General features: G+C 44.1%; 1 protein-coding gene across 4 annotated transcripts in view; it reads left to right on the top strand.

Annotated features, from left to right (window-relative positions):
• The window catches only part of ece2a (endothelin converting enzyme 2a), a 70,829-nt gene that overhangs the window by 22,193 nt on the left and 27,147 nt on the right, over positions 1 to 21,489 (top strand). For all 4 annotated transcript variants that reach the window (XM_037084861.1, XM_037084863.1, XM_037084862.1 and 1 more), the window contains exon 3: positions 12,972 to 13,255. In XM_037084861.1, the coding sequence (XP_036940756.1) occupies positions 12,972 to 13,255 (284 nt within the window). The remainder of the gene's footprint in view (positions 1 to 12,971; positions 13,256 to 21,489) is intronic.

Genomic DNA, 21,489 nt, shown 5'->3' on the forward strand with positions numbered 1-21,489 from the left:
TTTCAGCTTCCACCTCTCCCCTCTTCACCGTCGCACTTGCCAATTACTCCTTTTCACACTCATCTATCTCAGCCCCGCTCTTCTCCCCGCATCTCTTCCCTTTCACTCTCTACCCCACCCCCTAAATTCATCCACTCGTATCCCCATTCACAGCCCCAGCCATTCACATCCTTTCTCGCTCCCATTTCCACCAAATTGAATGTCATTCACCCCCCCCCCCTCCTCGGTCCCCTGCAGCCTGGAAAGAGGAGCTGTCGAGAGTTTGAGCAGCACCTCCTCACACTGCAGGTAGCCTCCGAGCTACCCAGATATTAGCTCAGTGACAGGCACAGCTTCTCTCGCGGTTCCTGCTCCAGTGACCATATAAGTACTTCCTCTTGGCTGAGTGAGTGACATCACAGTGTTGGCCCGGCTTCTGCAGCTGCAGGAAGTGCCAATAAAAGGTCAGTTTTGGATGGGGTTTAAAGGGGAGTTTGCTGGGAGATAACTTCTGTGTCATCTCTCTCACACACACACACACACACACACACACACACAAATACACATACATACATACAGTCTGACTTCTTCTCAGGTCCTCCTTCTCACCTCCTCCACGTCTTGTCTCTTTGCTTTTCTCATAAACGGAGAACATCCAGTTCCTGCCAAACAGGAAGTGGTCCTGATTCAGTGAGAACAGACTATCGTGTGCGTTTCGGTGTGTGTATCTCGTGTTGTACAGTACAGTCTGGTCCAGCTCTCAGTCTCCAGGGTGGCAGATGCTCGCAGGGCAGCCTTCCTTTACCCATCCTCCAGTACGCAATGGCAGACGCAGACAACTGAATGAAATCAAGACATAAACAAAGCAGAGGTTAATAACTGTTTCCTTGTGACGTATCAGACAAGCAGCTGGAAGACTGGATGAATCAAAGTGTGTCTGTCAGAGAGCGATGGAGAGTAGCGCTGAGCCATCGGCGCATTGCAAGTAGCAACACACCAGAGGAAAGGATGAAGCATGCAGCATTAATCACCATCCTCATCCACCAGCCTGTCACAGAGACTGACTCACTCTTCATTAGTGACTTCACTTCTGTCAGATGCTCACTGGTGGCCAGAGAGCAGACTCCAGACTTCATCATACCCATATCAACACAAACACCAGTAACTGTCTTGGAGCAGCCTGTTGGAAGCACGGCCAGAAAGTCTCCAGTTTTTAAAGGATTAATGCAACTTTAATTTACCATTTTATTCTGAAGTGCCGGTCCCACCTGGTGTACGCAGACGATCATTATGGCGAAACTTTACAAGTGTTTTTATGTTGCATTATAAAGTGTCAACACCTGCATCGTTTTAATACAGAGGCGGGTTTAGCTAGCTGGCACAGATGTTAATAGTCCTTCAATCAAAGGTCGTTTCACAGCGTAGTTTATGCACCGCCGCACCGCATAAACGAGAGAGGTGGTGCTTAATGAGAGTTAGCAGTCAAAATTTAAAAAGGGAAGTGTTTTTTTTTTTTTTCACAGCTAATTGTTAATGTGCTCGTTGAAGGAAACTCACTGGCCTCTCTATCAAAGTTTGATATTTGGTATACAGCACACTACTTACCTTCATATTGTGGGAATACATGAATGCAGCGTGACCGGGAAGAACATTTTTGAAGTTTGGATTGTAGTTAAACACTCACTTTATATTTGCAACCCAAAATCCTGACTTTAAGCAGAGATGGGTGTGCGGAGCTGAAGTCATTAACATTGTTTTGGCCGTGATTTGACTACACAACAACACGACTGAACAACTAATTGTTTGATTGATTTTTAAGAGTGCAATTTAGAAATCCCAGGAGTTGTGACTTTTAATTAAGTTAACTTATTTATTTAATATGTTTTATTAGAGTTAATCTAGTTTATTGTTTGCAGTGTTTCTGTGTTGGTAAGCTTTTAAAAAGGTAAAGGAATTATTGGACGGCCATTAATTCTGGCTGCTTTGACGATGGCCATCACTTTTTCAGCCATTGCTCTTCAGTCAACAGTCAACAGACTGTTTTCACTGCAGACATGTAGACTTGTCTCAGCAGGAAGAGCACAGGTGGAAGTTATAACGTAAATGACGACAGCATTCCATTTAGGTGAGCTGAAGTGGTTCCATAGCAGCTCTCGTATTCGGCGTGCTTACTCACTGCCTTCGTAAACATTCGGTCACACTGGTGCTTCTCCTGCTCTGACGAGTTCAAATGTCTGCTGTGATAACAGTCTGTTACATGACGGGCCAAACTGCAAGATTAAACTCTTGACTTTTGTCTGATTATGATGCTCTCAGCATGCGGGTGGCTGTACTTGTTACACTAGACTAAACATGGTCGGATGTGTAATCTGTGTATCATGTTAACATTTAAAAAGGTAGAGGGTTGATTGTTGTTAAAAAAGAAGAAAAAAAACAGAGAGATGGGACTTTTTCTTGACTTGATAAGAGGTTCACGATTGTGGTTGGTACAAAAAATAATAATCACCGTAGTTGAGGAAGAGGAATGGCTGACGTAAGGAAAGCTAAAGGAAAATTTGCCCAATGTGTTCAGTTCTGAAATATGTATGATCATCTGGCTGGGAAGGATATTAGCATCATCTCCAGGACTGTGTTAAGTACAGAGGTTGATCATTGAAGGCGTCACAGGATGAACAACGGGAACAGATGTAAAGCACCACTGTGGGATTTTATTTTGGGACTCATATTACACTGACTCATAAAGCTGTTGTGTAAATGTTGCCTCCTGGTAGTAGCTTGTATTACAAGCTGTTGCGTAGATATTCTTCCTCGTAATGTCTGCGCCAACATGCCCTTTGCACTACTGACTTGAATTAATATCCTTGGCTTTTTTTTTTCTCTCTCTCTTTCTGAAAATGCTGCACCGTCATGCACCAAAGAAAAAAAATCACCAGTTTAGTAGGTAAACAAACCAGGATATTGTGAACATCTAAGCCATTATACTGAATGATTAACAGGGTCCTCAGTGTTTGAGGCTCCCCAGTGAGCCGCTGTCACTGTGCCTCCAAATGTCTGTGAGCGCCCCTGATTTAGACCTTGATTTCTGATCAGACCGTGACACAATGACACTGCAGAGACATGCTATTTCCTCCTGCAGGGATCAATATGCTTGGTCAGCCATAAAGCTCCCACACTGGGGCCGACTCTCATCTGTTTAAACCTGATCCATACTGCATAATCACACCAAGGTCAGGCAACGGAGCCATTTGCATATAGACGCAGGCACCTTGAACTGACAAACTCGCCTGCCTGCCAACCAGGCAGAAAATTAACCAGTCAAATTTGGCCTCTGTTTGCATGTGTGTTAAGGGATTTTGTGTATTCAGTGTGTGTGTGTGTGTGTGCGCGCGTGTTTTAAAACTTAAGAATACCTGTGCTGCTTCGGCCATTTCATTTTGTCACAGACGTGGTCTTGGCAGGTGGCTAATTGAAAATGCCTATACTGCTGTTACCTTCGCTCTCTCCCTCCACACAACAGTGCGCGCGTGTGTTTGTGTGTCTCCGCGAGTGTGTTTGTTTGTGTTCCTCGTTCGCAGCGTGTGTCAGACTATCCATCAACGTTGCGCTCACTGGGGCGCTGAGATTCTTCTCATTTTTGGCCTCATTTAAATCTTTCCACACTCAAATTAAGAAGAAGAAAGGCTGGAATGTAAAGTTTTTTTTCCAGCAGCGAAACATCAGCTCAACATCTATCTTGTGCTAATTGACATGCAATCTCTGAGGAATCTCCTCAGCTTGTCTCTGCACCTTCCGAGTCCTATTTCACACACTTTATCTCCCTGACTTTGCCTAATCTGTGCTGTTACTGTGCCGCGTGAGGCAGCTTGCACCGAGTCCTCGCTGCATGCAGATGTAGCTGACAGTGACAGTGTTGTCTTTTGTGTTTCTTGGATCTTACAGCTTTGTATCTTACATAAGTAAACAATGTTATTTGAGTGGAATCAATCTAACTTTACCTACACAGAGTTTGTGAGTCTGTCTCTGATTTCAGTTTGATTGCGCGCACTTTGACGCCTTCGCAGTTTTCTTGCTGAATCATGACCTTCCTCTTCTGCTGCTTTGCCGCGCACTGACTGACAGATTAGACTGAACACCGGCAGTCACAGAGAACAAACAGTGCAGTCTCACATGCACATGCACACAGGCACATACTTTCTTACCAGAATAGGACGATGGAAAGATAAATATTGGTACCTCCGCGTCTGACTCAGCATGGCTATAATGAATATCAAGGGGAGGGAGAGGAGGAAGCCGTTGACAGACGCAGCTGTTAACACAACTGTGCAAACACGCATCCTCGGACGAACTTCTCTGGTTCACCGTTACTCGTGTAGGTACTGTAGTGTGACGCGACAAAAGGCTGTGATGATACTGATATTTCCACTGCAGAGATAAGATGGCACACTGGTTATTGAAGCCATTTTTAGGAAATGCTGGTTTATTTATGTGCAAAATGATCATATGTTTGTTAGTAACTATGATCAGAGACTGACAGTGTTAGGTGGCTGGCAGTTGCAGCACTTGGATGGAGTTGAGTGTTTGAAAATAAATCTGGTAAGTTTTGATCCAGGTCTGCGTCAGATTGGTCTAGCAGAAGTAACCACAGCTTAAGCTTAAATGGGCCATGTGTGAGACTCTTTGTGGGAAAGGTCTGGGCCGAATAGGGACTGGAGGACTTAACCTAAGCTTCATGTTAAATGGTCAAGATGTGTGCCAGATAAAGGACCATAACGTATACTTAATCTACATGGGCATGTTTGAAGGACCGAGGAATCAACCAGAGCTTTACGTCCATATGTCTGGCATGTTGTGGCGCCAGATCTGGGCCAGAGGAAATTACCTCGTATTTACCTTTAGTTGTCCATGTGTCCGTGAGATTTTGTTTGTGTTCATTCCTCCAGTGGAGATCCAGAGATTTAAATCTGTCCTCCATCTGTATTTGTGACAGAGGGTGTCATGATGTGATGATGGTTGTGCATACGCTGCGTGGGGTGTTGATGATCTAATGAGAGTTTTGTGGAGCTGCTTCAGTGGGATGGAAACTGGGCGGGAGACAGAGATGGACACACAATAGCTCCCAAACATGCTGCCCAAAAAGCTAATTGTCATCATATTCACTACATTCTACCATTATTTGTTGTTGTTGTTGTTGTTTCTTGGAGTCCGACAGGCCACAGCAGCATCCTTTACATGGACCTGACTTGTGTGTGCCCCCAAGAGCTCCTCAGTTTCACAGCAAGGGCAGATCAAATGGCATCGTCCGGGCTCTCTACCAACCACACACACTCTCTCCCGCTCTCTCTCTCTCTCTCTCTCTCTTTCTGTCTGTCTGTCTCGCTCTTTGACTCCCACACTTAGTCACCCCTGTTGCTCTCCTCTCGCCCACTTTGTCTGACAGCTGCCCACCCTTCATGCAAGCGCTCCATCCATCGCTCTTGATCTGCAGACGTTCACAGTGGCACCGTTGTTTTTTCGGGGGCTGTTTTGTTCGACCCCGCTCAGGACAGAGAGGGACTTAAAATGCAGAAGTGCTGCAGCTTCCACCGTTGAGTGTCTCTCTCTGAGCACAGATCCAAGTGTAAAAGCACTCCAAACTCGCAGCTTTCACAAAATTATACGCGCTGCAAAAATGGTTGACCGCGGTATTGTACGAATTCTGGCGGGGAAGTTAACAAGGCATAAATAGTAATATAAAAAGGGATGTGGGCGGCTTTCAATAACTGTTAGTTCTGGCTAAAAGGAGAGAAAAGATGGCTCTCTCTCCTCTCGTTTGCCATTTACTAAGCCGCCCGATCCCGGTGCCTGTTGGTGTTTTGGATCTGAGAGAAGCTTTAGGCTCAGTGCCACAGCAGAGAGGCAGATTCATACAATGGAGTCCTTCCAAAAGTCCTCCATCGCTCACACACACACACACATACATACATATACACACAGGCTCACACTCCATCAAACAGTCACACTGTCACGGGCACACGTTAATTATTCAGCCACTAATTATCTCGTATACCCGGTTATGTAACTGAGGTTGCTTTTTTGTGAGTGGGGAGAAGAGGAGAACTCGTGAGGAGTAACTCGCCGGAAGAGCCGAGCCTTTTCAAAGAAAAAAAATTTTCATCTGGCCCCCGTCGCTGATGCAACTTCTGTGGAGCATCTGAAACTGCTCGAAAAAAGAAAAAAAAAAAAAAAAACCACGGAAATAAAAGAAATATCTAAATCTGGTGAAGATGTAGAGATGAGGCCGTGTTCGGATCAGCTCGTGCACACAGAAACTCACTGAAACATGCAGCCAGTCGTGTATTTAAATATTGCTTTGTCACTGTAGATGGATGCAGGCTGGCGATGTATGTGATTTTAAGATGGTGGGATGAGGAAGAAGGATTTATTCTGTGTTCTACGGGTGAACGACGAGGCTCGGCGGTCATCTCTCTCCCTCCTTTCTCTCTTTTACTTCCTCATCTGCTCCCCATTTTTCTCCCTTGTCATGCTTTAGTACTGTAGTTCATCAACCCCCTCATTCTCTTGACTTCTCTTTCACCCCCACTGTTCTTTAATTTTTATTACGCCCTGTGTCCCCTCTCTCCTCCGGTGTCTTATCTCCCTCACGTTCCCTCCACCTCTTACCTCCCTTCACTTCTCCCCCGTATCTGCGCCGCTCTCACTCGTCTGGTCTCAGTGTGAGGCCTAAACAAGCTGCGAGGCTGTTTCGCTTTTAGTCAGCAAAACTCCTGAAAATTGTGCATTTTAATCAGAAACGCAGCTTCGAGCAAACGAGTACACTTCTCAAGCTCTTTTTTTTCATCCTTCTGTCACTGCTGGCAAAACACAGAAGGAGTGCAACGACATGAGTATCTTCAAGGTGAGACTGTGGGAAAGTCATCTCCGGAACTTTCTTCGTATGCTTGCATGTGGTCGACTGCGCTGTGATTCAAACTTCACCCCAAATTAAACACACAGTGTGGGATTTCTGCCACTTTGGGTCTCTCAGTCAAAACAAAACAAAAGTAAATTAAGTAAAGTAAGTAAATTGGGATTCTGGGAGTTGTTGTCCTCTTTGTTTAACAGGCACCGCTACTGGAGATAATCTATTTAAGTACAGTACACAGCTGAGTTTAAAAGTTGTATTCATGTTATGTTTAGTCATGTTTGTTGACTTCATTCCTCACTGTCCAACTCTCTCCTGGAAGTTATTGTGACAGGCAACCAAATGAAATGCACTGATACATTCAATGAAGTATGGCTGATCCGACTTTGAACTAGAGCCCGATCAATATATATTGACGTAGGCCTCTCACAGATAAATGAGTATTGGCATATATGTTGTCTGGTATGTGCCAATCTGAAAACTCTTTTTATAGATTATAATGCAGCAAAACCTGCTTTGGATAATTTGTAATCATTAAATTCCAAGTTAATTCTGTAATTTTTGGTGCTCTGATGTAATTTTAGACAACAAAGTTTATTGTTATTCTGTCCTTTGGGGGATTAGTGCAAAAGAAAAAAATAGTGTATATCAGCCAAAACTTTTACTTCCTTTTATCACCATCATCCCCAAATTTCAAGCATCAGTTGGGCTGTTGTTTGAACATGTTGGTAACATTTAGGGTAATCTAAGTTGGTAAACCAACAATATATACAACAAAGCTTTATGTAAAAATGTTTCATGTTATGTCTTAAAAAGGGCTGCAACTAATAACTGCTTTCATTGATAATTCATCTGTTGATTATTTAATTGATCGATAAAATGTCAGAAAAAGGTGAAGAACGTCAATCAGTGTTTTCCAAAGCCTATTAAAACTGTCGATGTAGGCCTGCATTTAAGCAACATTATGTAGAAACTGACATTTTGTGCAATTTGGCGCTCCCCCAAAGCTCTGTCGTAAATACAAACTTCAAGTAGGTGCTGACGACAAACACAACTCATGACGTCATTACAATGTTATGTGGTGAAGTCTATGTGTGGGAAACACTTGTTTATGTTTCTGTTTTAGAAGCAAAGAAATCAGAAAACAATCACATGTATCTGTTAGTATCTGGAATCAATTTTTAGAAGAAAAAAAAACAGTTAAGTGATTATCAAAGTTTATGATTGATATTATAGTTGACAATTAATCATTGAATCATTGTAATCGAGTCCGCATAGGTCAAGTGAATTAGAGGCCTGTCGTTGTGCATCTGCATGTGTCTGTAATTGTGTGTGAATGTCAACAAATGCTTGTCACATAAACTGCAGTGCTTAATTAATCACATAACAGTGGACTCTAACTTAGAGGGAAGATTAAGAGATAATTGGTTAAAACAAGGCCCAGTGTGACGCCGTCTCCTGCCATCATTGTCACGGTGTGCACACGCAAACACAGACACGTGTTTCCGATAACCCGACACGACCAGTCGCAGTCGAGATTAATCACGCGTTGTGCACAAATCTTCACCAACATGAGCTCCGTGTCTGCGCACATAACAGAAAAATCTTTTATATAAAGCGGTTAGATAGACGTAATCTTACTGTAAACGTCTGATCCTCTGTTCTGACAGGATCACACCTCATCCACACATTTCAGCGGGCACTGAGCAAAACACCTACACACAGCCACGTGATGAATGTGCACGCACACACACGTTCACACTCAAAAACAAAACCTCCGTTTGAGCACTTTTCATATGTTGACATTTACAGTCGTTGCAGCTGAACTTTGTGAAGCGTCATCGGTGCGTCAGTTTACCTCGGGGCTAGCCCGGAGCCTGCGGGTGGTGGTGGTGGTCTTTGACGGTGGGTGGGGGCCGAGTGTTGTTGCTAGAGCACATGTGAACATCACCTTTCATCAGCGCTGGCCCCGCTCCCTCACCCTTAATGCGTCTAAACCGAGCCGGGATGCGAATGAATACCCAGCGTGCCTCTGACATCATGGAGTTTCCACTGCTGCGCCCGTCTCACCTCAGGGATAGCAGCTTTGATATCTCACACCGCTGGCTCACTCGCAGGGGTTCCCCACCCACCACCCCTCCTGACCATAGATGGACGGTTTATATGGAGGGGAGGTCATCTGATAGCTCAAAGGTCAAATCCTCAACCATTCACGTTGAGTAAGACTCGAGGGGGGAATCTTGTTGGTTTGAGGACAGGGCTCCAAATAAGGATGTGATTGTGTAGTTTCAATCACATTTTTGAGCAAATAATTTACTGAAATGCAGATTTTATGATGGAGGAGGAGTGAAAACAAACTTTTGCAGAGTTTTTATGTAATCGTGAAAGTGCAGTTCTGAGTTTACACTGACTAATACAGCTCTCTCCTGTAACACTACCCTATAGGCTTGTGCTATAAATGAGGCGATCGCCCATGTGGACAGCCGGCTCGATGATTTACTGCAGTGTTGAATGGGGTGTTCCTTGTGGAAAAAATCACAGAGACATCAGCAGGTGTCAGTTACACTTTTTTAAAACACAGATTTGATTCATAGGAGTTCCTCACTTCTATTTTTACGACCAAGACTTTATTGATTGAAATATGAAAAGCTTGAAACCCCTCAGTTGTAATTTCGTTTCTCCTGCTAAGCCAAGCGTGAGTGAGAAGCAAAGGAATGCTGTGTTATTCCACTGGATTACCCCAGAGGTTTCCTTCCCTGCGGTGCGTCTCTGCAGCTGTGAGAGTCACATGTTAAGCTTTTTTTTTTTCCTTCTTCTTTTCCTGAATATCAAAGGGTTTGTCAGGTCAGGCCTTGTGACCGGAGGCCATTGTTGCGACGTGCATCTCCAAGTGTGCAGAGAGGAAAACACCTCCATGTTTGGCGCTAACAGCCGGTTTACTTCTTCGTCTATTTTTCCATCTTTGTTTGTGCAGAATTTCCTGTATAAATGGACGCCGAGAGACAAACACGAAAGGCTTGAACTAACAAACAGTTTACACATGTCACAAGCGGGATGACGGATGTCCAGCGCAGTTTGTTTTTGCCGATTTGTTATGAGTGGTATGATGCTTTTTAAGACCTGGACTCAGTTTTTCCATTACACACACAGACACACACACACACACACACACACACACACACACACACACACACACACACACACACACACATGCACTCTCACACAGCCAGCAGAATGAGGTGATATGACACCTCTAACTTTAGTCTCCCTATCCCTCCGCTCTGGATAATCCAGTTAGGATGCGCTCTCTGGCTATCAGGAGGTTTTTAGCTTCCTGGCTTCCAACTGGAGGGAAAAAACAAGACTCCAGGCTCCAGACTGGCCTGGACTGGTATCCTGAATAAACCTTTATCAGTTAAACACGTGATGCCAAACACTCCAGGATCTCCCTGCACACGCGTAAATGCACACTATCTGATCCCTTCTTGGCAGCCCTAAAGGAAAGAAACACACAGGGTTGTTTTGGTGGAACAAAATCTTACGTCCATTTCACATCACCGTATCACTGCAACTCTAGTGTGTGTGCAGGTATGATGGTCGAGGGTGTGTGTGTGTCAGTGTGTGCATGAAGGTCAGAGGTTGCGGGGGCCACCAGCTGATGTCACAGACCCCAAAATGAGAGTAGTGTCCTTGGTGACAGCCTGGCAACTATAATTGTCGTGACAACCCCTAGGAATGAGCTGTCATGTGACACCCCTTCCTCCGAGCCGAGTGCATGGAAAAAGAAAACACACACGCACATACACACGGCTGTGTCAGCGGGGGGAACCCTTTGGAAACAATGTCCGGCATGCTTGGGGATTCGAGAGGGGAGTGCTGCAAGCGAGTTAACCCACTCTGGAGAGCACCAAATCTGGGCATGAAGCAAGGCCACGGACGCAACTTTCACGCCATTAACTGACCAGTGGTGGTGAAATCATTAACGTTGTTTCCTTAAAGGATGATGCCACCATTTTTTTATGACCCATTTTTTTTGAGATGGAAAGAGATCTCCAGCGTGGACCCCCCGTCTTGTCTGTCAGGTCGCCTCCTCCCTCCGTTACAAAATGTATTTTCCAAAGGCTGCTGCTTGCTTTTGGCACACGTGAAGCAAGATTAAAGTTATCTAAAATAACCTGTTGAGCCTGTGTAATTCAGCCCTGACATATTCTCTCATATTCCAGCCATCCATAAAGAAAGCGTTCAACTATGCGAGTGTGACGAGCGGCGCTGACATATTTCCTCCCTTGTTTTTGAAGCCAGCGTCACGGGGAGAGCCATCGGGGGGGACGGCACAGCTCCAGGCCCTCTGATGTCCGCAACACGCACGCACAACAACATTTTGTGTGCATGAGCAGCTAATGCACTGCACCACTGCTGGAGTGGGTTTTGGCACAGGGCCCTCTGTGCTTTTAATATATCTGCGGCTGGTGTTTCTTCTCTCCTTGTCACCCTGAATCTGTTTTCATAGTTGCTATCACATCTGCTGTTGCTCTTGTTGTTTCATGTATGTCTATTCGTGTAAATGAATGCTCGCTGTGAGCGACATAACATAAGGTTTTCCGCGCAGCGCCACTTAAATCGGTTACGGATGTGTTGTTTGGCGCGCGAGGCCGCTAACCGAATCGCTCGCACACAAGCACGGAGCTTTTGGAGGCTGGTAATTAGTCAAAGCAATAAGGTGATAACAAGCGCCAGCCACACGTTGGCAGCCGAGGTGTCACTGCCAACACGCTGCCGGAAGTCCCAGCCCCACCTATCGTGCTGCCTCCATCCCCCCCTCCTCTCTAGCAGATACCTTTAAACACAGATGTACATGCACACATGCACGCTTCATTAAGTAGAAGATAATAGGACCGTTCCCCAGGCAAGCACACAAACTTTAACTGAAACAATATCTGCATCAGGGTAGTGTATACGACTCCCCCATGTCCTCCTCCTCCTCCTCCGGCTGCCTTCCCCTTTTTTCTTCTGCCTGTCTTCGCCACCCACTCCTCCTCTTCCTCCTCCTGCATGCACACGATCCGTGAGTCATCTGATCCTAAAGGTGAGATGCTGCATTCAGTGGATTATTTTCATCTCATGTTGCCACATGAGAGTCTATCTTAACTTTTTCTTTCTTCTGTCCTCTGTTATCTCCCTCGCTGGCTTTCATCCATCCGTCACCCGCTGACGAGCTACAAGTTGAAACCTTGTCGCTTGTGACGGCGTTTGTTCAGCGCGAGGTCTTCTCCTCCTGAACACGCTTTGATACGGGCAGCACACGGCGCTCTGCGGTGGGAGTTCTCCATCTCTGCCTGCTCATCAGTCAGAGGAGAGGTCGCAGCAGTGACAGCAGCCATCTTTGTTGACATGATAATGATGATAACAATCATTTTTATTCATGTAGCACAAAGTTGCAAAGCGCTTTACTGGATAAGGCAAAATGAGGAATAGATAAATAAAAACAATATCCACTAGAAAGGCACGAGTAGAGTGCATACCTCTGCCAAGGCCCAACAGTCCCCTTATTTTTACTCTGGATCCATCTGTTAGTCCCTGAGAAATCAACATAAATGTAGTAAAACATCTCGCAGTTACAAGTGAGGAAAAAATTACTGGATATATCCCTTAAAGCAAATCTGCACGACCGCAAGACCCATTCTCCATCTGAGTTTCATGAAAATCTGTTCAATATTTTTTTGTGTAATCCTGCTGACAAACCAACCGACCAACCAACGAATGAACACAGGTAACAAAACATATGTTCAACCTTACCAACAGCCTGGTCAAAAAGGAAGGCTTTAAGAAGAGATTTAAAAATGACAAGGGACTTGATGTGTCTGAGATCACTAGGTAAAGAGTTTGATAATGCGGGGGCCCTGTTAGTCCAGAAGTCAGTTTTTGCAACGTACATCACATGGAGTCACAACGTCATCATGCTCATACAAGGGAATGAGGTGGAAGACAAGAGTCTAAGTTTTCTACTGCAAAAGGAGTGAATGTTCCAGCTGTTACATTTTTATTTTAAACAGTTTTCAGTTTTCCTCCTCTCTCCGTTTTCCTCTCTCAGGTTGTGGAAACAGCAGTTTGAGTGGCGACATGTACATCGCTGGCTTCCGCTCCATTACCAACATAGACTACTCCTCAGTGTGCATCAGTACTATGAGTGCCAGGCACAGCGACTGTCCCGGTATGACCTGGCACGAGATGGACGTCCGCCAGCTCTCCTTCCCCGATGCGTCCTTCGATGTCGTTCTAGAGAAGGCCACGCTGGACGCCCTCATGGTGGACGAGAAGGATCCATGGAGGTTGTCTCCTAAGACCACCTGTTTCATTCACAAGGCGCTCACAGAGGTACCGTTAAGAAACTGTTAAATATTTCCTGAATAGAGATCAGATCAGAGTTTTATCTGAATGACACGACTGTGATAAACATACTACATACTACAAACTAGATCGGTCCAGTTTTACTGATCTGTCCTCAGTAGCAGCCATAAGAGTCTTTACACGCCTACTGTATGATGATTTGAATGCTCCGCCACACTCAGCGTTGATCCCTAAATGATTTCTCTCCGGCAGTGGAAATCGGTAATAGTGGCACTTTACTTTCCCACTCCATCTCCTCAGTCCATCAGTTGACTTGCGTGACGTCGAGTGCCCTTCAGCTGCTGGCTGCGCCGCTAACCACCACTGTGTCAATGTGACAATGACAATGTTTTGGCCATTAGCCATGCTTGACCTTGACACACTAAGACAAGAGAAAACTGCAATCAACTGAAGTAGGTGAATGCCGAGCTCTGAATGGGGGAAAAATTACTCATGATGTGCTCGCCGCGGCATTTGTAGCGCAGCTGAACGGGTGAGAATGCAAAGTTTAGTTTGTAATTGCAGGTTCAGTTTAGCCTCAAAACACAGGCTGAATATATAATTACAGTAACAGCAACAGTGGAAAAGGTCACATTGTGTGAATCATTTTAATGGAAGCAGGTAGAGGGGACTAAGTGCAGCCAATGCTGATGGAAATGTTTTAAATCATACATAAATGAAAATATTATGAAGCTGTTCAGCTGAATATTCAACAGTGTAGTAGGCTGCAAGCCCAGTGTTGGTGCTGACGACTCAGACTCATTTAGTGGTGTTGAATTAGTCCTGAAAAAACTGCCAATAAACAAAATTGAAAAAGAGTTACTACAATTTTAACAACAACAAGAAAGAGCACGTGAGTGGCCCAAATATATATTCCAGCTGCTGGTTTCACTCTGATGGACAGTTGATGGTCGTGAGGCAGAAATAAACGAAAGAGTTTTTAATGATGATAGAAATGCTTAGAATATGTTTGTCTGCCCTCATGTTTAGTTGGGTCAGTAGGTTTTGTCCTAGTTCCCTTGAGTTAAAAATACAAATTTTAAAAATTGCAGTGTCCAGTATTTTTTAAACGGTCTCTCAAGAAATGCAAAACAAATTTGTATAAATACTGTTGCTGTTATTGTAACTACAGGATAGCATACTGTAATGCATCCCATTGGTTTCATACTTTCATACGCTAAAAAAACCTCACATGCTGTTTTATTGTACTAAGCAGCATGTTGGTCGCAAGCAGCATGATGTTTGACCAGGTTGGATGTTCTGGTCATCTTTGTATTTTGCATTACATTAAGTATTGCAGTGAGTGTTGCCCTGGCTCACTGTGACTTATTACTCTGTAACGTTACTCTCTGGATGCTCTCTGGTTCTGACATTTTGTAGTGATTGATTTAATATGAATTGGTACTCTGTAGCAGTACTACTGTAACTCCGTCAGTACCTCTATAGTATCCAACCCAAGCCTACACAAAAGAGACAGGATTGCAGGATGTATTGCGTGCATGTCCTGCTTTGTTCATCCCTGAGAGAAGATGATGCCTGCAAATGTTGTCAGACTCAAGTATTTAAAGGATTTTTTGTTCTCCTCAAATCAACTCGGACTCAAACTCCACGAGCTTAACCAAGGACAAGTTTACCCAACAAGTAAACAACGGCATGTACAGCGCTGTGTATCGGCCAAGTTTTAAAGGACAGCGTCTGACAGTACCAGCAAACACACACACACACATGCATGCATCTGAAAGCAGGCAGTGTCCTGGGTGTTTTCCTCTAGCAGAAGGAAGTATTAAAGGAAGGATCAGCGAGTGTGTTTGGGTGACAGATGGGAGGATTTGAATTCCCCTCAGAAGAAGTGAGGCTGAACTCACGAAGCGGCCCTGACTGAGAGTCGAGATGTTTCGCGCTCGTCGTCACCTGCTTCCCTTCGCACCATCTCTTCTTCTCACTTCTGCCTCTCGCTCCGTTTCCCCCCCCCCTTATTTCCACTTTTGTTTTTTTCTCACCTGCTCTCCGCTCGGGGCTGCGTGGAGAAACGGGAATGTGTGATTGTGTTCGTGCCGTCTTTGCAGTGTGCATCTATATGTGTGCAAATACCAGTGTGTGTGTGTGTGTTTGTGTGTAATCAGAGAAGTCAACATTCGTCTGCGCTGGTGTATTTCTGCTCTCTCACTGTGGCTTGTTTGGGTACAGCAGTCACGATTCCACTTTGTGTGTGTATGTGGGTGGTGGGTTCATAGCCTTCTTTAATTTCTCACACAAAAAAAAACATCCTTACAAAAAGGGACAGATGGAGAGAGAAGTGAAACGGCGAGAAGGAAAGAAAGAAAGAAAGAAAGAAACAGTCCTGATGAAGCAAGAGATGTGGTGAAAAGGGAGGAGATCCCTGAAGAATCTTCTACTGGACTCGACTAAGGAGGGAGAAAGAGGAGAGAAGAGAAGAGGGGGAAAGGGTAAAAAGAAGGGGAGGAATATAAAAGGAGCTGGAGACAGAAACCAAGACTGACAGGAAGCTAATGAGCAGTGCGCCAGTGTGAGACCGATGGGAGGAAGGTAGCAAAGGAGAGAGCGAGGAAGAAGGGAGGGAGCGCACTTTAATCTAAAATCTGCTTTGAGAGTGTTTCCTCAAACAAAGGGCGAACACGTCGAGGTAAAAAAAAAAAAAAAAAACGAAAAGAAATATTCCGGAGACAATTAGCAAACCGATGCAAAAGAAATGCTTGTTTCGGCATGTCAGAATCAGAATCAGATAACGAGGCACTACGGCAAAAAAAAAAAAAAAAAACCCTGCAGAGAACAAACAGATCAAATGCAGCAGAAATCAGGACACACACACACTGTATCATGGTACGATAGGTGTAGCAACAAATACAGATTTATTTTTGCTGCTACACGCACGCACACACACACACAAACACACACACAGTAAATCTCACAGTCGAGGCCGTTGTGCGCTGAGGTGTGAAATTTATTTCACAGCCTGACATGCTCTGTGAATCACTCTTACTGTTGCTATGGAGACTCCTTCGTTGGATATCATCTCAGACTAACACTTTTAATTGCTAACCTTTAGTCCTGTTTAAAGAGGTAAAGACTCGTCCTTGGGCTCCTTTAGAGAGGGACGAGCTGGTCTTTAGTGTTTTTCAGCCCCTGTTTTAAATCTTCGGTTTGACGTGACGCTTCTTTGATGCAAAGTGCAGCGTCAGCTTAAGAACAGCATTTTTTTTTCCCATTCTCAAGGGCACTGAAGTGGAGATTGTTGATAATGCAAGGTCTGAAATTTTAGCCAAGTTTACAAGTTTGATATGAGTGCATAGTTTCAGTCCTTTAGCGAGAGAAGCCAAGTCATTGCTATGTGCAACAGATGCTTTAACACAGACGATTTTAAACTTCATTAAAAAGAGAAGAGAGTTCTGTGTCGCCCAAACTTTTCTCAGAAATGTAAATTTCATGTCTGAAACTAAAAGCAGCTTTTTGTTTGTGTTTTGGAGGCTGTTATGTGGATGATCTGAGGGTTTGAGCTAAAGTGCTGGACTTGACTTTACAATTCGTCACTTAGACTATAACATTGGTAAAGTAGAGGTCAGAGCTGTCAGGACCATGGATAGCACTCAGACTGTCAAAGTGCTAAAAACTTAAAAGTGCTAAAAGGGTTAGCTAATGCTAGAAATAGCCTACCTCGCATCTACTAGACTTGGCTATTCACCTTAAACATTTTATGTAAATAGTTAGAAAGATATTTAGGACGATACCACCGTGTCACTGTTATTGTCATTCAATTACCAACCAATCAAAACATGAGGAAAGATACATAATGCTCAGCTTAAAAAAAACATTTTGGGCAGCAGCTAACAAATATTTTCATTTTCAGTTAACCTTAATCATAATTTGGCAAAGAAAAGCAGCAAATCCTTACATTTTAGCAACTGTTTGATGAATTTTGCTTGAATAAAAACTACTGAAACGATTAATCATTTATCAAAATATTAGTCAATTCATGTTCTTTCCATCAACTAATTGATTAACGGACTCGTCATTCTGCAGCCCTGTTCTTGTGCTACATTTTGAAAACTTTGTGCAGGGTGGTGTTGATAGATGACGAGTTGATGACGTGGCCAACAATGACTTCATCCGGCCCGACTCACATCGAACAAGAGCTTCAAGGCTCTAACAGCGGTCTGACAAGGACGCCGCTGGAGCATCACTTACATCCTGTCACAGAAAAGGTGTCCGGTCCTATCACTTCTCTTCTGTCAGCTCTTTTTACTTTCTAGTCCTGTCACCACGAGTCTCCCAATCAAAACAAAAGATGTGAGTTGCACGGGATCATGAGAGGTTGTTGTCTTTAATGGTAAACAGCCACCATTGTTTATGAAAATCTACTGACGTGACTGAGGCCGAGATGCTCACAGTTGAGATGTTTTCATGTTTAATTCATGTTACATTTTGTGATGTCAGCTGACTGTCTTCCTCACTCATGGTTTGGATAATGCAGTTGCACAACTTAACAGGATATGACAAAGGTCGACTCGTTTTTAGACGTGTTTAATGCAGAAATGTCTAAGTCTAAGAGGAGCTGAGGGTGAATCCCCACCTCTGCAGGGCTAATGTATCGGAAAACACATGACTGTGAACCCGCCAACCCGTCACGGTGGAGCGGCCCACGTCATGACATCACCCTGAGACATTCATTGGCATTGATTGGTTGTCCCTGGCTCCTGCTGTGGAGAGTTCTCCCCTTGCTCCATTACCGGGAAGCTTGGACGCCTGCCGGGAAGACGGCCCCGGGGGAACATTCATCTCATTACACACATGTAGATGGCGTGGCAGTCACACACACACCCAGAAGCTTTATTCTCATTTCCTTGAGTTTGTGAAACGTATTCTTTTAGAGCTCAAATTGAGTCTGTGTGTGTGTGTGTCTTGATGTCGGCATGTTTTCATTGCTGTTTGAACCTTTTGTGCCACCAGGATAAACTGGATTACACCAATCCACTTTATTGTCTCTCTCCCGTCTCTCGCCTTTCACACTCTCCCCGTGGTGTCTCACTCTGCTGGAAAATGAAGAGCAATTTGTAGGTTTCAGCTTAAATTCTGACACTTTTTTACCACAGAGGGGTTTTGAGTCTCAGCCAAATTTACAATTTAGCGTGTGTGTGTTACATCATTGTGTTTATTTAGTTCCACACTTTATGTATGAAACTTTGCGTTGTCACTGATTCGCCTCAGTAACACAAAAGGTGTTATATGTGACACATTTTGAATATCAGAACAATACTACTTTACTTTGTGGCCTCTCTTTTTCACACAAAAGAAGCCCTGAAAGTGCATTTTTGAAGGCACAATTAGCTGTTTTAATACCTCAGCCATCACAGTGAAGGCAGGCAGTGTTTGAGCCACAAAATAAAAAATATGCACAAGTGGAAAACAAATAGACATGAACCCAATGACACTGGAATTTCATAAGGACTTTAATTCTTGAGGATTTAAGGTGAACTTGTTGACAAGGAAGGAGGTTTTAACAAGATGGACATCACGTAGCACTGCTACTGGTCAAGTAATGAAGCAGTGTTCTTGTTTGATAGCGTGGAAGAGAAATCACCACAGCTGAAGACGTTATCTTGAAATGTTGAGTCATGTCTGTTTATATAAACATCATAAACAACTGCTAATGACAAACGAGGGTGTTGAGGGATTTTCCCGTGTCATAGGGAGACCTTTCCAGTAATTATTATGGTTTAAGATTGTGCCGTAGTTATTTCCTGTTTTATTTTGAAGTTCTGCCCTAATGCGTCATGTTTTGCTTTTGACTTCCTCCCTTTGTCCTTTCCTCGCCTTTTTCCCTCTTTACATGTTGTTGATGATACGTTAAATTTGTTGGTCATCATGTTGTCTGATCTGTCAAGCGTCTCCTGTTCCTGTCTCTTTCTGTATCCCCTCCTTGCAGTTTTTTGTACTTCTTGTGTTTTGAATTCAGGATTTTTTGGAGCTTTCTTTATTAAAGATTGCTTGTTGTCCAGTTACCTGCCTGCATGTGTGTCTTACAATTGGGTCCCTTTATGTTTAACCCCAACAGCAATGGTTAATCTTTGAGTGGATGCACATTCCCAGTGTATCTTACATAGTGCTGCTGAACCAAAGTTAAATGAAGCATCTGTTGACTATCTAGAGGGAGCTCTGAAGATGGCAACTCGCCTGAAACATTAGCATGTAGTTTCTCTCTGTGAGAAAACTTCTGTCATAGTGAGTAGAAATTAATTTGGAGGTCTCCGTAGGTCTGCGAAGGAAGAAGCTGTCCTAGCAGCCGCACTGATGGAGTCGATGAGTCATTACACTTTAAACCAGATTAATGCTGAAAGCAACTGAGGCTTTTATATATACATATCTATATATCTATATATGCATAGGTGCTGTTTAATTTGTGTGTGCGTATCCCAAACTGCAGATTTGTAGATGCGCGTTCCTGCACACGCACATGTGTGTGTCTGCATTGTTGACTTTGCAGATGCTGCTTTGCATTATTGCCATCTATGTATGCTTTTTATGTATATTCCTACATTCTGTACACATACCTTTGTGGTTGGTGTGTGTGTGTGTGTGTGTGTGTGTGTGTGTGTGCGTGCGCGTGTGTGTGTGTGCGTGTATGTGTGTGCTTGAGTGAGTGAGGGGGCTGGCCCGATGAACCCTCTTCTCCTCGGCTGCAGCAGTGGGAAAGTAGAGCAGTGGAGCACACGTGAGGGAGAGGAAGCGTGGGTGATTGCGATCCCGGTTGCGCATGTGTAGAGATGTGAGGATGGGATCAAAGACGGGAGTGTGTGAGTCTATTTGTGTATGCTTGCTGTGCATCTTTTTTTATTTATTTATTTATTTTTAATTAATTTATGTGCAGCGCTTGTCAGTCCATACGCTGCTGTGTGGGTGCACACACACGCAGCTGCATCTATACGAGTTATACATACATGTGTTTTTTTTTCTCGTGAAGTGTGTGTGAGTGAGCGAGCGAGTGTGTGTCAGGGGACGGACGGCTGAGCCGAAGCCCTCCGAGCTCTCCGGAGATTTTCACACCGGTCAGGCATGAGTCTCTGCACGTGCTCAGCCATACATACAGTCGGCACTCACATTGGCAGATGGCCTCCCCCACACACACAAATACACCAATCCCAACACAAAAACAACACATACACGCACTGTTTAACATATTTATTTGATGCTACATGAAGTGAAGGTTATTTGCATATGGGATTTTTTTTTTCCTTTTGCTAATGAGGAAAAATGGATTCAAGAAACAAGCACAGATGCACAATTTCCTCATTTTACCTCCTTCCCTTTCTGCACATTTCTCACATATTCCCTCTTGTCTTTTGTCCCCGTTTCAACCCAATTCCTCTCCGCACTGTTCACCTCGCGCTCACTCTATCTGTGGACACTTCTGCTAATCCAGCATTAAGGTTTGTCCCAGCTGTGAATAGGGAAGCCCCCGGAGCCAGACGCAATCCCTCTGTTCGCTTTTACACACACAAACACACACACACTCCCTCCCTCCCCTTCACACACACAAACACACACACACAAACACACCCACACACTGACAGAAACCATTTCAAGTTTGCAAAACTGTCCACACGGATATGTGTTGTTCTTTAATGTGCTGACATGGATGGCAGATGCAAGTTAAACATGAGTCACTGAATACATGCCTTAATGCACGCATCCATACACACACAAACACACACACACACACTTAGTGGTTGTCTCAATCCTCTAGTGCTCTGCCATGTCATCTGTGCACCTGATTGCAGTATGACTGTCGGAAAAATGTGAGGCTATGTACTATATAATCTGTGTCCAGGACAGAGATTATAATCTACAGGGACTGCCCCTTTGTAGCTGTGTGTGTCTGAGAGAGAGAGAGAGCAATAAGCAGAGAGAGGGAGAGATTTAGAATATGACGGTTCGTATGTGCACATTACTCAGGGATGAAGTTGGAAGAGAAAAGCGAGGGAGGAGATTTAGACATCAGCAACATGATACAAACTGAACAGGTAAAGTGAAGAAAATGGCTGTTCAGGCTGGTCAAATATATTTTAAATTAAATAATAAAAGTTATTTCCCAATGATGTGGAATTAAATATATTTCACACACACACGTGGTAAAGAAAACTTTAACAGAAAGTCATAAAAAGGCAAAAGACAAGACACCTGCAGCTCTGCAAAGGGGGGCAAGCCCA

The sequence above is a fragment of the Acanthopagrus latus genome, chromosome 21, assembly GCF_904848185.1.
Source record: "Acanthopagrus latus isolate v.2019 chromosome 21, fAcaLat1.1, whole genome shotgun sequence".
NCBI classification, from domain to species: domain Eukaryota; kingdom Metazoa; phylum Chordata; class Actinopteri; order Spariformes; family Sparidae; genus Acanthopagrus; species Acanthopagrus latus.